The sequence below is a fragment of the Aulonocara stuartgranti genome, assembly GCF_965226115.1.
Source record: "Aulonocara stuartgranti genome assembly, chromosome: 20".
In the NCBI taxonomy this organism is placed as follows: domain Eukaryota; kingdom Metazoa; phylum Chordata; class Actinopteri; order Cichliformes; family Cichlidae; genus Aulonocara; species Aulonocara stuartgranti.
This window is the reverse complement of record NC_138956.1, coordinates 3,539,916-3,557,279: the sequence shown is the minus strand read 5'-3', so window position 1 is coordinate 3,557,279 and position 17,364 is coordinate 3,539,916. Positions and strand designations below refer to the sequence as shown.

Below are 17,364 nucleotides of genomic sequence, written 5' to 3'. Positions count from 1 at the left end.
TGGTAAAACTCACTTATGTGATGCTCACTGTGGCCACAGAACCAGAGCACTAAAAGAGTTGGTTAAAGGAGTCTTAAAGTGAAATTCTCCTCTCATTTCCTTCTCGAAGATCCTACCAGGAGTGAGAGTCATCATAGTCAACCCAGAGACCAGAGGCCCACTGGGGGACTCGCATCTTGGTGAGGTGAGTGCGCAAACATGTGCCACAAACCGTCCGATTTCACTGGCACGGAGTAAAAGAGGGCGACAGTGAAAAGATTTATTTTATGTTGATTTTTAGTCAAATTTCTCTCTTCTTGTCAAAATTTAGCAGCCAAAGTAATTCAGAAAGTCTTTTTTTTTTTTTTTTTTGTGCAGATTTGGGTGAACAGCCCACACAATGCCAGTGGCTACTACACCATTTATGGGGAGGAGAGCCTGCAGGCAGACCACTTCAACACCAGGCTCAGCTTTGGGGAGCCCCAAACTCTGTGGGCCAGGACCAGTTACTTGGGTTTCATCAAGAGAACAGAGCTGCTGGATGCAAGTGGAGGTGAGAGGACATTTGATATTTGGTGACATTGTAATAATGTAATAATGACTTGGAGAAGCAATTGGTGTTGAACCCTTTAAAATGTAAATGCTTGGTTGTACTGAAAGTTCTCATCACAAATGCATCACAACATTGGACCCTAATCTACAGGTTGCACAGTTGTAGCCAGATCTTTAAAACAAGACACTTTATATTGTTGGAACTGTAAATAATCAAATAGTTTTGTCCCCGCCACAGATCGCCATGATGCCTTGTTTGTGGTGGGATCCCTGGATGAAACGCTGGAGTTGAGGGGGCTGCGTTATCACCCCATCGACATCGAGACGTCCGTGTCCCGCGCCCACCGCAGCATCGCAGAGAGGTAAGGAGCAGCAGATGTGCACTTAACGTGGCGTTGTTGATCCTCGTAGCGAACAGTAGCAGAAACCTGAACTTTTCCCACTTCTCGCTTCGCAGTGCCGTGTTTACATGGACCAACCTGCTGGTGGTGGTGGCGGAGCTTAGCGGCTCGGAGCAGGAGGCCTTGGACCTGGTGCCACTCGTCACCAACGTGGTCCTGGAGGAGCACCACCTCATCGTCGGAGTGGTGGTCATCGTGGACCCGGGGGTGATCCCCATCAACTCCCGGGGAGAGAAGCAGAGGATGCATCTACGAGACTCCTTCCTGGCTGACCAACTGGACCCCATCTACGTGGCCTACAACATGTGAACACCCTTCACCAACTGATGCAGAAACCTGAGCCAGGCTCCGAGAACAGACAACGAGGGAGAAGGACTTTGGGGACGTGTACAGTAGCAGCCCCGAAGTTAAAACCTCAGACACACTCATTGGAAATGCCAAACGGCGTGGGAACGCGAGAAACGACTCAAGTACTGTAACGACAACATGCTTCCCTCTCAGAAACTGTTCTGTCTTTACTTCCACCTGCTCGATTGCTGCAGTCCAGGTTCACTGAGATTTCTACTGTGGGGCCTGACACTTTCTCTGCTCCTGAAAGGTAGATGCACGTGTCGACTGGGAGAAATCCCATCATCCTTTTTTTTCTGCACCCACCTCTCCCTCGTCAATCAAACTCATGTTTTTAGGATATTTTAATTACTCCCAGAAAGAGAAGAATGGAATTCTCCCCTCATTTTTCTATCCTTTTGCTTTCCTCCTGAACCATGCATGCTCATGTGTCAGATTTTTCAGTTTTTTTTTAAACCCGTCTAATCTTGAAGGTGCACTGGAACTTCTCCCCTTGCACTTTACGTCCTCGCACCTCGATTTCCTGTCTCCTGCCTCCCCCACCCCTCATGCCTGCTGCTGTCAAAAAGAGCAAATCCACATCAGTATTAAAAGCGCCACAAGCAAGCACAGCCCACAGCGGGCAGTCCTGACACAATTGCCCACCAGGTGCACAGTGGCGTCCACTTTCCATCACACGCGATGTTTGCTGGCAGACTTAGTGTCAACAATGACGAAACAAAAAAATATCTTAAAAAAATGCTTGAATTACTTGTTGGTGTGGGAAAAGAAAGACTTCATGAACCCGAGTAGTAAAGATGAAACAGATTCTTCATCTTCGGTGTGAGTAGGAGTCGGTGGGGTAGATAGCTCGTATGATTGTGATAGTACTAATCTATTTTTAAAAAGCGCCAATTTCCAGAACAACTTTCGAAACTATAGTCTGTGTTTAGGTGTGCATGCCAGCTGGGAGTGCAGGTGACGTCTACATGCGGGCTCGAAACAAAACGAAAACAAGCTTCGCGAGCCAAGGATTCTCACAGCAGTTATTTCGCTGCCTATGCTGAATGTTCAGGCTTTGTCACAGTTTTTGTGCCTCTCATGTAAAAGCATTCACAGCCTCCCGGCGCTCAACAAGAGCTGCTCTTAAAGAGGAAATAAGTACCCGGTGTTAATGAGGGAGACCAAGAATGTTCTGAAGTTATTCCCAGACAACCTTCTGTTTCTCTTCTCCTTTTAACCCATGTTTGCAGTTAACTCTCTTTACTCTTTATCTGTCAGCTAAAATGTTGTAAAGAAATAAATACGTGTGACTATAAATGACAGCACTGTTTGTGTTGTACAAATGTAGCTATAGCCAGTATAGATGAGCGTTTGGTTCATCTAAAGGTTTTGTTTTTTAAGGAAATATCTTGAGAACGTTGGTGTCTCTGTGTGAATGTGTAGTTTTTCTCACCGGGTATTTATTTTCTTTACAAAAATCTCACAAAGTAACATCAACAAACTTTTGTGACTTCACCCATGAGAAGAACTAACCGGAAGTGATTTGAAATTTGTCCGATCACACCTTCAATGTGGTCTCCTTGTGCACCCCAGAACAGCTAATGCACCTCTCACTGGTGCGTTAGACTGAACACATTTCAGACTGGATTTAGTTTTGCTGAAGAGGAAAACACCTCAGGGATACAAATCTGGCACAGCAAGTGCAACAGGGAGGCTTTACAGTAGAATTTGGCCTGGATCCTGTGGACTCATGAGCTGAAAACTATTGTTTGTTCTTTGGGTTGTACATGACAACCAGCTTGCTCAGTCTGACAGTTTTGCAGGGACATTTTTGTAACCTTAGGAAAGTAGGAGAGATAGCAAAGGCCAATTTAATCCAGGCTCTTGCAGCTGAGCTCCAGCATCACCCGACATGTATGGGGAACTTCCAGGGAGAGATTCAAATTAGAAAGTTGAGGGAAGTTTTTAAGGTTTTCTTTTCGTGGGTGAAGTCGCCAAATTTCTTTATAAAGTCAAATGTTTAGCTCTAATGTGGCTTTAATGTGATGTTAATACATCGGAGGCTTAATCTGGAGTTTGGCACTCTAGGCTCTGAAAACCATAGCAGACCAAAAAACCGCTAAACAAAATTTAAGGTCCAACTTCTCTGTGTTCAAGGGCCGTTTTGTTCGGCTTCGCCTGGCTTGGTCTGAGGTTCTGAAGTGAGCTGCTAGCTTTCAGTCTGTGTGTAGTTTTCCACCTTATATCAAAGAACGTGTTTCATTTAGTGTCACAGCTGATTAGATAAATGTAGAAAATCTGAAGGCAAGTCGGTGCCTTTTACCATGGTGACATTTACGATAATGGACCATTGAATTTAAAAAAAAAAAAAAAAAAAAGCAAAACAAAGAAATCAAGAATGAGGAGCTTTGCCTTATTAAACCTGTGGAACTTCTGTACTTTTATTGCTTATTTAAAGAACTGTTTCACCGAATCTAAGCGAGAAATCGGAAACCAGTTTGTAGCTCAAAACTCACACATACATTTTAAAAAAAAGAAGGTTTTTTTAAGAGGAAGGCTGGTGTTTTATGTTCGTGCTCATACCTTTCTGATTTTAACATAACCGTCATCACTCAGATCCATTAATTCTGAATGTGGGCAACACTTAAAAAAAAAAAAGAAAATGAACTGGGAACAATCCGCAACAAACCTGTGATTCAAAAGATTTTTTAAAAATTGCAGAACCCTCCTTTAAAAAGTGAAGTAATAAAGATGTCTGTATACTGTATTTTAGAGGTCAAATACTGTATTACTGGTGTTAATGTGTACATGAAAATGAATCTGTAGATAAAAAAAACCAAAACAAAAAAACTTGACTTGATCTTTCATACTTGACAGCATTTTCTGCATTGTTATTATTTTAAGGTTACCACATCGCAAGCAACAAAAAAGGTTTCAGTGGGCAGGAACAAACGTGCACTTTCCCAATATCATTTTATGTGTGTGTGTGAGTGTGTGTGCGCGCGTGTGTTCAGCAGTGATATTTGGCTTCTATGGTGCAACAAGTTTTGTCTTTTGTAAGAATTTTCCCAAAATGGTAAACCTGTTATTTTGTTTTTTTTATTTCTTCTGGTTTTTTTTAATGTCGCCTCCACTGTATTTTTACTCTTTCCATCCAAAATTGGAATTTTAATATATTTTCTAGGGATTTCATCAATATTTTCCTGATGCAATCTTTATCTGCAAGCAGCTGGTTTGATGTAGGAGCGGCTTTGTCGCGCGTCGATTAAACCACTTTTCAATCGGTGAACGACACCGACGGCGTGTGTGCGTGCCAGTGAAATTGGAGTCACGCGTCTTCTGAGGTTTCTGAGGCTGCTGTGTGATTATTGCTTTGTCGCTACTGTTTCACTCTGACAAGTTTTAATAAAGTTTTATAATTTCATGTTGGCCTTCAAGCCTTTTCAATAGACATTGGTGCTATTCAATAAGGGAAAGTTGACAGTTTTGTTCTCCAGTGTCATTACAAGAAGATGCCCTTTTGTGTGAAACCAAGTCATTCTTTTTCCATGCCAACATGTCTTCAGTCACTCCATACTTGCATCATCATCGGTTCGGGATCTGATGGACAATGCGCTCTGAATATATAGAGTTTTCATATTGTGTTGTGACGAATGGCGAACATTTCAAACCTCCAAAGTTATCCTAAGCACAAAATGTAAATGTACCTGCGAGGTAATGAAATTAGGATCTTTTACTCGTACACGCAAACGCAAAACCCCACAAACTCAAGGGCCCACAATGTATACCTCAGCAACTGTCTGTTCACTATGCATCGTCGAGCTGCAGCAAAGACATTCTCAACTGGTTAATGGTGCGATAACTTCTAACAACAACAACAACATGTCTTACTTGACAAAAACACTGTCACTCTGTCATTGGATGTGTTTCATGTCAAATAATAAAAAAATTGCTTTGTCAGACTTGTCTTGTACTTCTTCTTTTCTCATCTATCTGCAACCAGCTGCTGTTACAAGAAAGAAAATGGCATCTTCCCTCCAGCAGGTGTCAGTGTTTCTGCTCTGTGTGTTTGTGTTGGGGGTGTTAAGATGCCACACTTCAGTTTTGCTTAGCGTTTCTTACAAATATTCACATCTAATAAAATAAGATATTTCTTTACTTGAACCAACAGATAGTTAATAGTTGATTGATGATCAACTAATTGCAACAAAGGTCCCGTCAAACCACTTTATATTCTACGGTAAAGTCCCGACAATATATAAGGGAAATTCCAATAATCGCACGACTTCCTACTGGCAAACATTTGGCGACAGTGGGAAGGAAAAACTCCCTTTTAACAGGAAGAAACCTCTGGTTGGCTCAGGGAAGGGCAGATTTCTGCTACGCCCGTTTGGGAGTGAGGGGCAGGGGGAGCGATAAAACCACACTGTGGAAGAGAGCCAGAGATTGATAATAAGTCATGATTAAATGCAGAGTGGAGAACACAAAGAAAGCGAAAAAGAAACAATGCATCATGGGAAGACCCCAGCAGTCTAGGCCTGTTGCAGTGTAACAAAGTAGTATCAGAAAGGAAGAAGCTGTGTATTTAGTTACTTTTTTTTTTAAAATTCATTTATTTTTTTATATATATTAATGCAAGAATAATTCGATTTCTGAAACAGACTAATTTAGTTTTATTTGACACTGGAAATGTGTTTCTTAAAAGAAAAGCTTTCTTAAAAACACCATCTAGAAACTCTAGATCAGGCTAATCAGTTAAAATCAGGCTGTTAATACATTTATATAATCACCTACAGACATGCCATTAATCCAGGAATTAAACTTAAGCCTTTTAACATCTTAATACAATCTGTTGCTCTTAATAAAGTTTTTTTCTGGATGTTTTAAAGCTTTTATTAGGAAAAAAAGGGAAACTTCTGGTCTTCCTAATAAATAAAAGCTCTGACATCTTTTTTGTACCCACTCAGGTAGCTCTTCTCTTCTCTCTTCTGCTGAGTGCCTTAAAAACTCTATGAGATAATCTAAGCAAGCTAAGTTGTTGTGGAAATGTCGCCAATAAAGTGAATTCCAAGGAAGCAGCTGCCTTTCAGTCATATTACAGCTTTTGTATTTCTAATGGACTCGTCTCTCCAAAGGAAACAACTCCTTGCAGCAGAGAAATAAAAACCATCCATTATTAGCACGTCTTAACCCTCCTTCTATTACTGATAACAAAAGCAACGTGTTAGAAAATGTGAGCTCATTTTAAGACGAAGCACATGTCATCACATACATGTGTCTCTGTCTGTATTTACATGCTGTACAAAGAAAATTAATAAACACAGATATCATGTGAAACAATCAGAGCATTTCTGGCTTGACAACAAGTTACACCATCACTCCAAAGTAAGCTGCTGAATAAGAAATGTGGCTCTCCTGTGCCTTTAAAAAAGCTCTGACAGCTCTAACAGGGTTGTTGTTATGAACTGTATATGAAAAAATAAGCGTGTGGCGTTCAGAGCTGTTTGCTTTAGTTTGGATGTTTATTGCTGCCAGTCTGGATGTTTCAGAGCAGCGTCAAAGCAGCAGCGAGCAGAGCTGCGATGACTCCCGTGCTCGCTCTGTGGACAGATGCTGCTACCGCTGTCTGACTCGCAGTCAGCCACTTTGAAAAAATGCTGACTCGTGCGTACACCCCAGGCTTGAGAGGAAGTCCACACTCGTCTCCGAAGCTCGTCACGCCAACCTGATAAAACCTATCCTGATTCTCGCTGTAGCACTGCAGCGGGCCCCCGCTGTCACCCTGAAGCAGACACAAACAGCGTGAAGTTTTCTTTCAACCAGCCCGTAGTGACTTAATAAAAAACAAAAACAAAACCCAAGGATCAGCACCTGACAGGAATCGGCTGCTCCGCTCTCCAGTCCTGCGCAGATCATCTTCTCAGTGATGATGCCGTTATACCAGGTGACCCGGTTACATGTTTGTCTGTCGATGAGCTCCACCTCAGCTTCCTGCAGTTTGTTCGTCAGCGGGCCTGCAGTTCACACACCAAAGATGCTTTGAAAAAACTTTATTAATATATGTGACGTAATGTGAGAGTGACATTTAAAAACAGAGGAAAATAATCATGCTTTCAGTATCTACATGATATAATATATTCAAAAACAGGTCACTAGCAGCCCATTGTGACTCAGTTGTAGATTAGACTGTGATAGCCACACTTGTGCGACCTGCCCTAGAAATGACAGTTTTCCACATCTGTTGCGCTGAGTGACCGCCCAACTCGAAGCTGATGTGCCACCTTATTTGCGAGGCCCTGTAATCTGGTCAACAAATGCCTTGCGCAGCATGAACACCTGATTTGACAACTCTGCACTTCTCAGGTTTCAGAGTGCATCCCAGTGATCTCCATATGGCGTTTCACTGATTCTTTCTTTCTATTCAGTGTGATCTTTTCTGTTTCCAGGAGTTGTTGTAGAGATATAAGAGCCTGACCTGATACCCGACTTTTCCTAGTTTTCTTGAGTGCTTTCTATGGCTCATCCATTGAAATGGATATACACAGCCGAGCTCTAACTGGGACTTGAAGTTGTGTTAAAGAGGTTCTAAAACTGTTCCTTTCATCACTCAGTGGTGTCCTTCATATCTCCTGTCAGATGTCACATCATGTGGATACCACAGTTTGCCTTCAGTGCAGCAAACAAGCCTTGGGAGTCGTTCTTATCTGACAGAATCTGCAATTCTTCTCCTTCTTTTTGTAGCATCAGGAACTCCAAGTGTTTCTTTCTTCTTTCTTTCTTTCTGCGTTTTGGTCTTTACTGTGAGGAAGGCTGGTTCTGACTTTCTAGAAGTTTCTGGATTTCTACACAATCCTCTGAAAACCAGCCGGCTGTATTTTGAGTAGCAGCCTTCAAGATCTCAAGATGTTCTTGAGAATCTTCAAGAGCCAGTTCAACTGCCCTGGCAAATCTTTTTGGTAATCAGCACATGCCAGCTTCACAACATCAAGTTTTCTAGCTTTCATCTTATGAGGTAGGCTTCAAGGCTAAGACAAGCTCAGCAACGTGCATTATCTCTGTTGATAAGAACTTATGTAAGGCAGCATTGCAAGCCACATAATAGTCAAGTAGATGTTGAGTTCACTTGCCAGTGGAGTTCATTTCACCTTTACTAAAATTTCTCATCGTTCTCTTTGTAAACTTTTCCTGCTCTCACATTAAACTTCCAGAGGATGAGAAGTTTGTCTGATGCACTGATGACTTCTAAAACCGGACATACAGATAATACAGCTGCAGCTGCAGACAGGAAAGTACTGCAGAGGGTCATCAACACAGCCCAGAAGATCACTGGCTGCTCTCTGCCCAGCCTGGAGGTCACTGCAAACTCTCGGTACCTCAGCAGAGCTGGCAATATCATCAAGGACCACTCTCACCCCAGCAACCAACTGTTTGAACTATTACCGTCAGGCCGACGGTACAGGTCACATAAAACCAGGACAAACAGATTCAGGGATAGCTTCTTTCCCAGAGCTATCACCGTAGTAAATAAGCACAAAAACAATTGAACCTATTCCATACCGTCACTGTCATTATATTAATGCTGCTATCCTGTATATATTGTACATACTATTGTTTGAGTACTTACGATTGTTTTTTTTTTGTACTTTTTATATTTTACATTTATATTTATTATTGAAACTTGCACCAAGGGAGTGGCACTCCAATTTCGTTGTACTCTGTACAATGACAATAAAGGCTATTCTATTCTACAGCTGCAAATACTTCAGAACCCCTTCACTTTTTGCATGCTTTGGTTGACATCAATAAACTCAGCTATTTCAATCATTTTCTTAACCTTTCATCTGACTTGTGTTGCCAGGAGCTGCCAGAGCCCACATTCAGATGTGTTAATAAAAGATAAAAAGATCAGTAGTAAATCTGTTTCTCTACCTGATAAATGTGTAAAATTGAAGAAAAAGTTCTGCTATCTCACTCTCCTATTTCCTATTTACAAAAACAACAAACAGGTTTTATTAATTTTCCAAAATGTTCTTTTGTTGAACTAAAATTTCTATGGTAGAAAATGGAAAACAAACTTTTTTGTCATTTACTTGTTTATCTATTACTTAGCTCCTTTGATATAGTATAAATGGGTGTGGCTGTTGGTCTTTGTCAGCATGTAAAGTTGTAAAACTTATAAAAATAAGTTTAAAAGTCCAAAATTTTTAAATTCACTTTTTCCAAAAATGTAAAATGGGCCATATTGGCTCCAATTTTGCCCCCCAGACCTTATGTTTGACATCCCTGCCCTAAACTAAATACTAATTTTTCTTATTTTAAAATAGTAACTCTGGCCTTTCCCACCTTTGTAATAGGTGCTTCCCCATCCACTGACGAAGCAGTGGCTGAGGTTGAGCATGGCCTCGTGGATCACATCACCAGGAAGGCAAATAGGCTGGATGTAGTTGGTGAACTTAAAGGGCGAGCTGAGCAGCAACAGCGTCACATCGTTATCGGATGTGAAAATGTTGTAACCATCGTGCATTTTCACTCCCCTGATGGAGCGGACCTGGGCGTAATTTCCTGGAGAAGATAGCGTATTTAGTCCTGCCACCACACGAAAATAGCTCAGGCCGATCCGTCTGGACACAAAAGAAAAGAGTGTAAAAAAACCCAAACATATACATATACGTCAGCGTTTACCTTCACGCCAATAACGTTGCGGTAAAGACCCCCCCCCCTGTGCAAAGTGCCCTAACTGTTACTTTTAAGGGACTCACAGGTGGTGGTAGAAGCAGTGTGTGGCAGTGAGCACCCAGACGCTGCTGAGGAGAGTGCCACCACAGTGGTGTCTGTATTGGATCTGGATGCTGACCTGCCATGGCCACGCCCCCTCGGGAGCCTCCCGGCCACCCACGATCCGAGAAGCACCTGGAGGACCAAAAAGAGGCCGTTCCCCACAACCTAATAAAGATTAAAAAAAAGGTTTTAAGTTGACTTGTACGTAAACTTTAAATGTGTTTCTCATTTTAATGTGAAAAACACATTAAAGCTCCTTTCTAGTGTTACTCACCACTCAAACATACAGGTCATATTGGTCGTAGTCTCACAATAATATTGTAGTTTGTAGGTAGACGCTTTAACATATTAGGATACTATTACCATATAATGATAATAGCATTAACCTTAATTACTTGGACATTACTTGGATACTAGTAATATCGCCTTAACTGGATTATTGAGAGGGATCCAACATTAACTTTCTGGGGTAATAACCTGCTATTTTTATACTGTTACCTGCTTGTTTCTTCCTGTTCACCCCCCTATTACCCCATTCTTGCCGAGCTGTACTAAAAAGTGCTACCGAATATTTTTCAAATCGCAACAGACATCCAAAATAGCCAATGATTATATAGGTTTTGGTGACAGCAGTCGTGATAGAAACCAAACGAATATATATAAAATATAAAAATTTGAATAAAGTAGTATTAGTTGTTTTTGTCTGCTTTTGTGATAACACATAATAGTGGGTGAATGGTTTAATTTTTCTTAAAGTGCAAAACTGCGGGTGATGTGCTAATTAATCTTTCTGTTAGTAAAGAAACAAAGAAAGTACATTTTCAGCGAGGAAGTGAACTGAGTGTATCACTGAGACTTCATCATATCATAACACAAATAAAATGTTTATCAGGTAAAGTGCTGAGTCACAGTCAGCACATGGACCCAGTAAAGTTAGCTGCTCAATATTAGCCAAAAAGCTGAACTGAGACACCTGTTTAAAACAAAACAAAACAAAACTTATATTAGTTCATTAGAAAATTAGAAAAATTCACCTAAATAACACTCGGGTCCAAGAAAGAGGGGCTTTGCTAAAAAACAACAACAAAAAAACGCCAAAACCCCCCCGCAAAACAGGATCTGAAGTTACTGATAATCAAAAACTGGCTGAATACTTTACTAAAAAGTGGAGGAAAAGAAGAAATAACACTAAAACTTCTGCAGGTACTCACTCTTCTGTGGCGAAGTGGATAATGCGGTCAAATAGCAGACGTTCAGACACAGGAGAAAACCTTTTAACTCCATTTAGTTTCAACTCTTTTCCTTCATTAATGTAAATATAAATATATATGTGTGTATTTTTGATCGCAAACAGAAACTGTTCCGACCACCGATGACGTCAGGTGCACGTTCAGCTCTTTTGATCTGCGTAAAAAAAGTTTTAACGGAAAAGCAGCTACTCTACAGAAACGTGAAAGCTCTTGATATATTTTGAGGCTCCGTTTGCATTGATTCACACGCGAGCTCGCGCATTACGTAACAACAAAAAGACAGAGGGCAGGTTACCGGATTAAGAGCTGCCTATTTGCATTTAAATTTGTGCTATTAAAGGGCGAAGTGCTGGAGGAGGCCTGTAAGTGAAAACAGTCATTTGGAGATGAGGTGCTCGGCTTAAATAATATATTTGCAAGTATGTGACGATAAGTGAACAAATGTTTATAACACTGAACATGTGAGAAAGAGAAACAATTAAGGCGTTAGTTGTGTGTTCGCGCGCGCGTGTGCGTAACTGTCTTTTCATTCACTCATCAGCTTTAATGTCTTTCAAGAAACTATTATTTTCTTCCCATATCTCAGACATGTAGTGGCCTCCCCTATTTGAATGCCTACACATGATAAATTCCTGCATTACACACACATTACACACACACTGCACACACACAGTGCTCACACAGTGAGCCAATGCGTTTTGTCAGAAAAACCTTGAGCGTGTTTTCTGCGCACAGTCTCTCACCATGGATCATCCCTGATCCTGTGCTGTGAGGCGCTCACTGGGGGGGTTTGGAGTCTGCGGGCCTAAATGACCTTTACGATTTTACGAAACGCGCTCTCCGACACTCCCTCACATTCTGCTGAGAGTCATCAATTATGCAGGAAAACCGCTCGCGCTGAGGGGGAAGGTAGCAGCAACAATATGGCGACAACCGCAGTTTCTCCCCAAGCTTTTTCACATCTGCAGTCCTGCAACGGCTCTCTGGATTCATTGTAACGCTTACGAAGTGAGTATCCTTCGCTTGTAACCGTTGGGGAAAGCCTGGCGCGCGTCGGTAGGTGAGGGCAGATTTTCTCTCCGTCGGTAGGCTATCCCTGCGTAGCCTAAATGTCGCAGAGCTGCACACTGCCCCGCATCTTTTTTTGGGGGAGCGAGCGCGACGAAACAGGGTGTCTGCGCTCGATGGGCATCTACCGGCTGAACCAGTGCGAAGAGGGAGGGAAATATATTTAACAGCCAGTTGTTGTCGGAATTTATCAGATTAACCATTTCACCGAGGATCGGAGGTACTGATTAGAAAACAGGGGAGGGAGGAGAAAATGTCTCATAGGTTAGGCTTCAGGCAGGGCGCCGTCTGACTTCTTCGAAGCCCAGAAAACTTTGTAGGTTTTTATTTTTAATTTGGGCTTTTTTCTTTATATCCTCCGGACTAAAGGATGATGCACTTGAAACCCCACAAGGCTTCAAGAAGGGGCTGATGCTATGTAAGTAGCCCAATCTTCTTTCCATCACCAACAGACGGGAAATTTGCATTCCTCCAGGTGATTTTGGCGTGACATGAGCATTGCTGTTTTCTAATCGTCGTGTTTAACGCCGTGGTGCAGACTGTGTGTTACTTTTAGCTTCGCAGCCTGGGTTATTTGTGCACAGATAGAGCCTTATTGATTTGGCAGTCGACATGGCTTCACGGGTGTGGTGCAGATCCTTGAAGACAACGCGCAAAAGCGCACAGAACATCCCGGAGAGGACAAAAAACCCCAAGAAAAACAAAACCGTGTTTGCTGTTTCACAGGGAGGACAAAATGTACCTGATTGTTATTTTTACATCGACATCACACTCGTGACTTTGATCCACGGTTGTGCTTACCTCAGCGTGACAATTTTTAACATGTAAACCTCCCACTGCAGCAATACAGCTTTGGCCAATTTGGTTGTAGCGGGCCACTTCACTGCGCAGTATAACCCACAGCTTCTCTGTGAAGCTCAGCACAGGAATAGATTGGAAACGCAGTGGCTCTCTGATTCAAACCTTTAGGAAACAAGTTGATTTGACCGAGAAGATGCCAGAATGTTCTCCGTTTCTGTGTGACACTGATCGCACTGCTAGGCTTAGATGTAAGCAGCAGCCGATGGGACAGATAACGAGACGAGTGTTGCCACCACGACTTAATAATCGAGGAGATTTGAAGGATAAACTACAGGCCTGAAGGTGTCGGGGAAGAAAAAGAAAAAAGAAAAGAACGGAGGGTTGTGTGCACCCCCCCGCACCTTTTTTGTAGGCACTCACGTGCGCGCGCACGTGTATGAATATGAGCTCGTGCAGTGCTGAAGCGGACAGCGCCAGCCTCGCAGCAGAAGGCTCCGAGGTTCTGGTGTCCATTTTAAAACAGACCTCTCGCCTCACCTGCTTCACGTCTCCTGTGCTTTTTCCACCGAGTGTCGGGACACGCAGAGTGGAGTCTTTCCCGTGTGATGCCAGCTTTAACGCGTCGAACATTTCAATTAGACGCTGTTATGTAAGAGGGAGGCAGGGAAGTGACGGGGCCCGCTGACTCAAATATGGCCGCCTGTCCTGTTCAGGCTGCAGACACCTTGCTCCTGTTGAAATGAAAGGATTTTGCGCTGCAGCAGCAGGTGGAACACAGGGCGAAGAGAGGGGAGGGCGATGTTTTAGAAATCCTCCAAAAATTCTAATGATTTCGTTAATTTTTCAAGTCTGGCTTAACTGAACTCTAATTTCAGCTCCTTCCTCTTTGCTTCAGCACTGCCCGGTGTTCCTGCAGCTTGAACATTTGTCATGTTACCCTCTTTGCGTTTTGGAGAAAGCCTTTACTGTAAGGCCTTTTATTCTCAGCCTTTTTGTTTAACAGAGTCATGAGGGGTGAGACTTTTAAACCTGTGGTTTGATTTTTTGTGCAGGTGGAACTTGGTCTTCATTCAATTAATTATAAAATACATCTTCTTTAATATTTACATATTTGTTTGTTAACCTGTGCAACATCTGATTTACCATGGCAACGCAAATATATGTAACCAATAAAACAACACAACGTGAGTTGAAATGGCAAAACCGACCATGTTCATCAACTGAAGCATATACCACTGGTTTGGAGTTCTTTCTTGGTAAAACAGGTCCTCAAAGGTTGGAAATGACTGAATATGCATGTTTTTATATAAACCTACACATTTGCCTGTGTAGGTTCACAGTCATCCAGGTCATGGTTGACTAGAAAGCTTGAAATAAGAATGCAACTGGGCTTCTTTAGGCTTGTGAAAACTTCTCATCCAAAAGGCTTCCTCAGTATATTATCTGATATTTCCCCCATCTTATGAGAATAACCATTATGCGTTGCTCTTTAACACTCTTATCTAAAATATTCTCTTTATTTAAGTCAACCACACACTCTGCTGCTTCAGAGGATCATTTAACAAATGTCTGTTAATGGTTCTCTTCAGCTCACTTCCTTAATGGAGATAAACTAGATGGAGGAGATCTGTTAGCCTGCAAATGCTTATACACACACACACACACACACACACACACACACACACACACACACACACACACACATATATATATATATTTAACATTACAAGATCTCAACATTTTCTTGTTCTTTTGGTGCATAAAATAACATTTTGCAGCTGTATTGTCTCCTTTTTCTGTAATCTTTCTAAATGGGCACCCAGCTAACTGTTAATTTCAGGCCACCATTTTTGTAGTACGTCATTTCATGTTATATTCCCCCCTCCTGCTTCCCGCAGAGCTGCTACCGTGGATGGTACAAACCTAAAGACTAAGTAGCTGCAGGATGAAAACATGGCCGCACCCCTTCTTGCACCGCCAGGACCTGACAGCTTCAGGAAGTTTACTCCAGAATCTTTGGTGGTCCTTGAGCAGCGCATCCAAGAGGAGAAGAACAAAAAGCCACCCAAGCAGGACAGCAGCTACCGTGACGACGATGACGAGAACAAGCCCAAACCCAACAGTGACCTGGAGGCTGGGAAGAGCCTGCCCTACATCTATGGGGACATCCCTAAGGGAATGGCGGCGGTACCACTGGAGGATCTGGACCCATTCTACGTGAATTCTCAAAAAGTGAGTATTCACACACACACACACACACACACACACACACACACACAACAATGATTTTAGTCAAATTGAGCGCTGGCTTTATTCTAAAACAAAGTATCTGACTGTCATTGCTGCAAATATTGGTGCAGTGCAATGTTTCTGATGTTTGTCCCTCGCTCTCAGGCTTCCAAAATGCTCAAAATATTCCTCCCAAAAACCTTTAATATTGCATTTGGCAAGTGAAAATGTGACCCTGTAACATCATTGTTACCTTTCCATCCTTGTGCTTGGCCTGATTTGTGTTTGCACTCTTTTTTTTTCATAAAACACTTTTCTTTTGATCTTTTTCAGTGTTGTTTTTCATATTGAGAGATTTGATTGTGATCAGTTGAGCTCAGTTTAAAACTAAAATCCAAGGCTTGCGTGGCATCTGGAAGAAATAGTTGTAGCATCTGACTGTAGTGGTTGTAGTAAATTTTAACCTGAGACATTGTGATTGTGTTGTTATCCTTCTGACGTTGTGTTACATCAGATAAACTCAGACATTCATAATTTTAGTACATAATTGGTTTGGACAGCATTCAGTAGATAAGAAACTTCATTATGTTGAAGTGAGTTACAAGTTATGACCGGAAATGACGCAGACAGCAGAGTCACTGTGGGGTTTTTTAGGGGTTTTTTGACACTTGACTTTCAGGGGTGCTATGTTTACAGTTATTTTTAATTTTATAATTAGGCTGCGGGAGGTAATTACGTTTTCCTCCTCGAAGACCTTTGGGGAGTGTTGGAGCCGAGCTCTCGAGCTGTTGAGTGGGCCGTTGCTGTATCTCCAATGTGCTCACAGGGCTTTGGGGAAAAGGTCAGAAGCAGTTACTGTTGAAAGACCGTTGTTCCACATGACAGACTTTCCTAATTGTTGAAAAATTAATCTGTGGCAGGAGAGAGAAGCAGCAGCAGGCTGAGAGGACTCTGGTCGTCTTAAAGGAGACACGTGTCTCTCTGGGGTTTCTGTCATGTCTGACGTCTGGTCGTCCTCAGTGTGAGGACAAACAGGTGACCTTGACAGTCTTTTAATGTGCACCTGTTAGCCTAAACTGTTGGAGACTGCATTTGTTTCACTCAACTGTTTTTGTTGTGCAAAAGCCTCCGAACTTAAAGAACAGAAGACACGGCTTGCAGATATTGAAAAAGGGAGAATTAGAGGCTCAAAATTGAAAACTATAAAGAAACTGTATTGTGGAAAGCTGTAGAGCTAAAGATGCTTCTAAGAGTTCTACATTTTTACTCGTAGGAGTGCGAGAATAATTTATCATAAAATGGCTGTTCTCTCCTTTCCTTAAGCATCAGTGCAAATGCAAGGTGTACTGTGGTGAGTTCAATGCTCGTGTGTTCATAATAGGACCGAGCAGTGAAGGCTAAAACCTTCTACCATGGTAGCGTTGTTTGTTGTCTATTTATAGTCAAAAAAAAAGTTATATAACAAAATTTGCATTTTCGTTCAAGACAGTCTCCTTCGATCATATATTCATTTCAAAACTGCTGCACGTTTTGACAACAGCGTTGTGTAAACCTCGGTCCACACAGAGTATCTCAAAATATAGCAAACCCTCCCTGACAAAACAGGAGGGTAATGGCGTGTTTAGTCATCGTCGTTACCTGAACAGATTTGTTTAGATATTGTGCGTGTGTGCGTTTGGCTGCACAGCATCAGCATCAGCGTTCCTCTCCGTCTGTCTCCGTGTTATACCTCTCTGTCTTTACACCGTGCACACTGACTGTTATGTAACGCACCAGTCCGGCGCACAAGGAGACACGATTCAGATGACACGTGGCAAACATGTCCAGGGATCCACGGCACTGTTGATTGTTCACTTGCTTACATGCAGCTCACCTGTCTATTTCCCCCCACGTGTTCCATATTAATGACACACATGCGCGTGAGCCGTGCAGCCTCGCTTCTGCTCTTGCTTCTTGTCTTTGCTTCTTGGCTTCAG

At 42.2% G+C, this 17,364-nt stretch overlaps 3 protein-coding genes across 12 annotated transcripts in view; 2 read left to right on the top strand and 1 right to left on the bottom strand.

Moving 5' to 3' along the window:
* The window catches only part of dip2ba (disco-interacting protein 2 homolog Ba), a 47,931-nt gene extending 42,709 nt beyond the window's left edge, over window positions 1-5,222 (top strand). The window contains exons 35-38 of the mRNA XM_082520121.1: window positions 110-184; window positions 358-532; window positions 770-893; window positions 989-5,222. Of these exons, the coding sequence (XP_082376247.1) occupies window positions 110-184; window positions 358-532; window positions 770-893; window positions 989-1,241 (627 nt within the window). The 3' untranslated portion in view covers window positions 1,242-5,222. The remainder of the gene's footprint in view (window positions 1-109; window positions 185-357; window positions 533-769; window positions 894-988) is intronic.
* Window positions 5,223-5,868: 646 nt separating this feature from the next.
* On the bottom strand, window positions 5,869-12,092 carry LOC309696901 (transmembrane protease serine 12). Of its 2 annotated transcripts, none has more exons than XM_082518422.1 (5): window positions 12,034-12,092; window positions 10,022-10,205; window positions 9,606-9,883; window positions 7,134-7,276; window positions 5,869-7,044 (listed from the first exon to the last, which is right to left on the bottom strand). In XM_082518422.1, exons 1-5 carry the CDS (start codon window positions 12,041-12,043, stop codon window positions 6,808-6,810), a joined length of 852 nt encoding a protein of 283 aa, XP_082374548.1. In that variant the 5' UTR covers window positions 12,044-12,092; the 3' UTR covers window positions 5,869-6,807. The 2 variants fall into 2 exon arrangements, with proteins under 2 accessions (XP_082374548.1, XP_082374547.1); XM_082518421.1 differs by lacking the exon at window positions 12,034-12,092 and adding an exon at window positions 11,252-11,663.
* scn8aa (sodium channel, voltage gated, type VIII, alpha subunit a) overlaps window positions 12,061-17,364 on the top strand; it is a 48,562-nt gene continuing 43,258 nt past the window's right edge. For 6 of the 9 annotated variants that reach the window (XM_082518419.1, XM_082518415.1, XM_082518417.1 and 3 more), the window contains exons 1-2: window positions 12,063-12,298; window positions 15,058-15,391. In XM_082518419.1, coding sequence (XP_082374545.1) covers window positions 15,113-15,391 — 279 coding nt within the window. In that variant the 5' untranslated portion in view covers window positions 12,063-12,298; window positions 15,058-15,112. Of the gene's footprint in view, window positions 12,299-12,326; window positions 12,777-13,151; window positions 13,927-15,057; window positions 15,392-17,364 lie in introns of those variants that run through there. The other 3 variants (XM_082518418.1, XM_082518412.1, XM_082518413.1) reach the window with 3 other exon arrangements.

Bases quoted from the DNA above. Each gene is read 5' to 3' on its own strand.
- LOC309696901 (XM_082518421.1), bottom strand. From the start codon at position 11,324: ATGGAGTTAAAAGGTTTTCTCCTGTGTCTGAACGTCTGCTATTTGACC. The intron at 10,206-11,251 runs GTGAGTACCTGC...AATCTTTATTAG, and splicing joins ATCCACTTCGCCACAGAAGA to GTTGTGGGGAACGGCCTCTT. The intron at 9,884-10,021 runs GTGAGTCCCTTA...TTTTGTGTCCAG, and splicing joins CACTGCTTCTACCACCACCT to ACGGATCGGCCTGAGCTATT.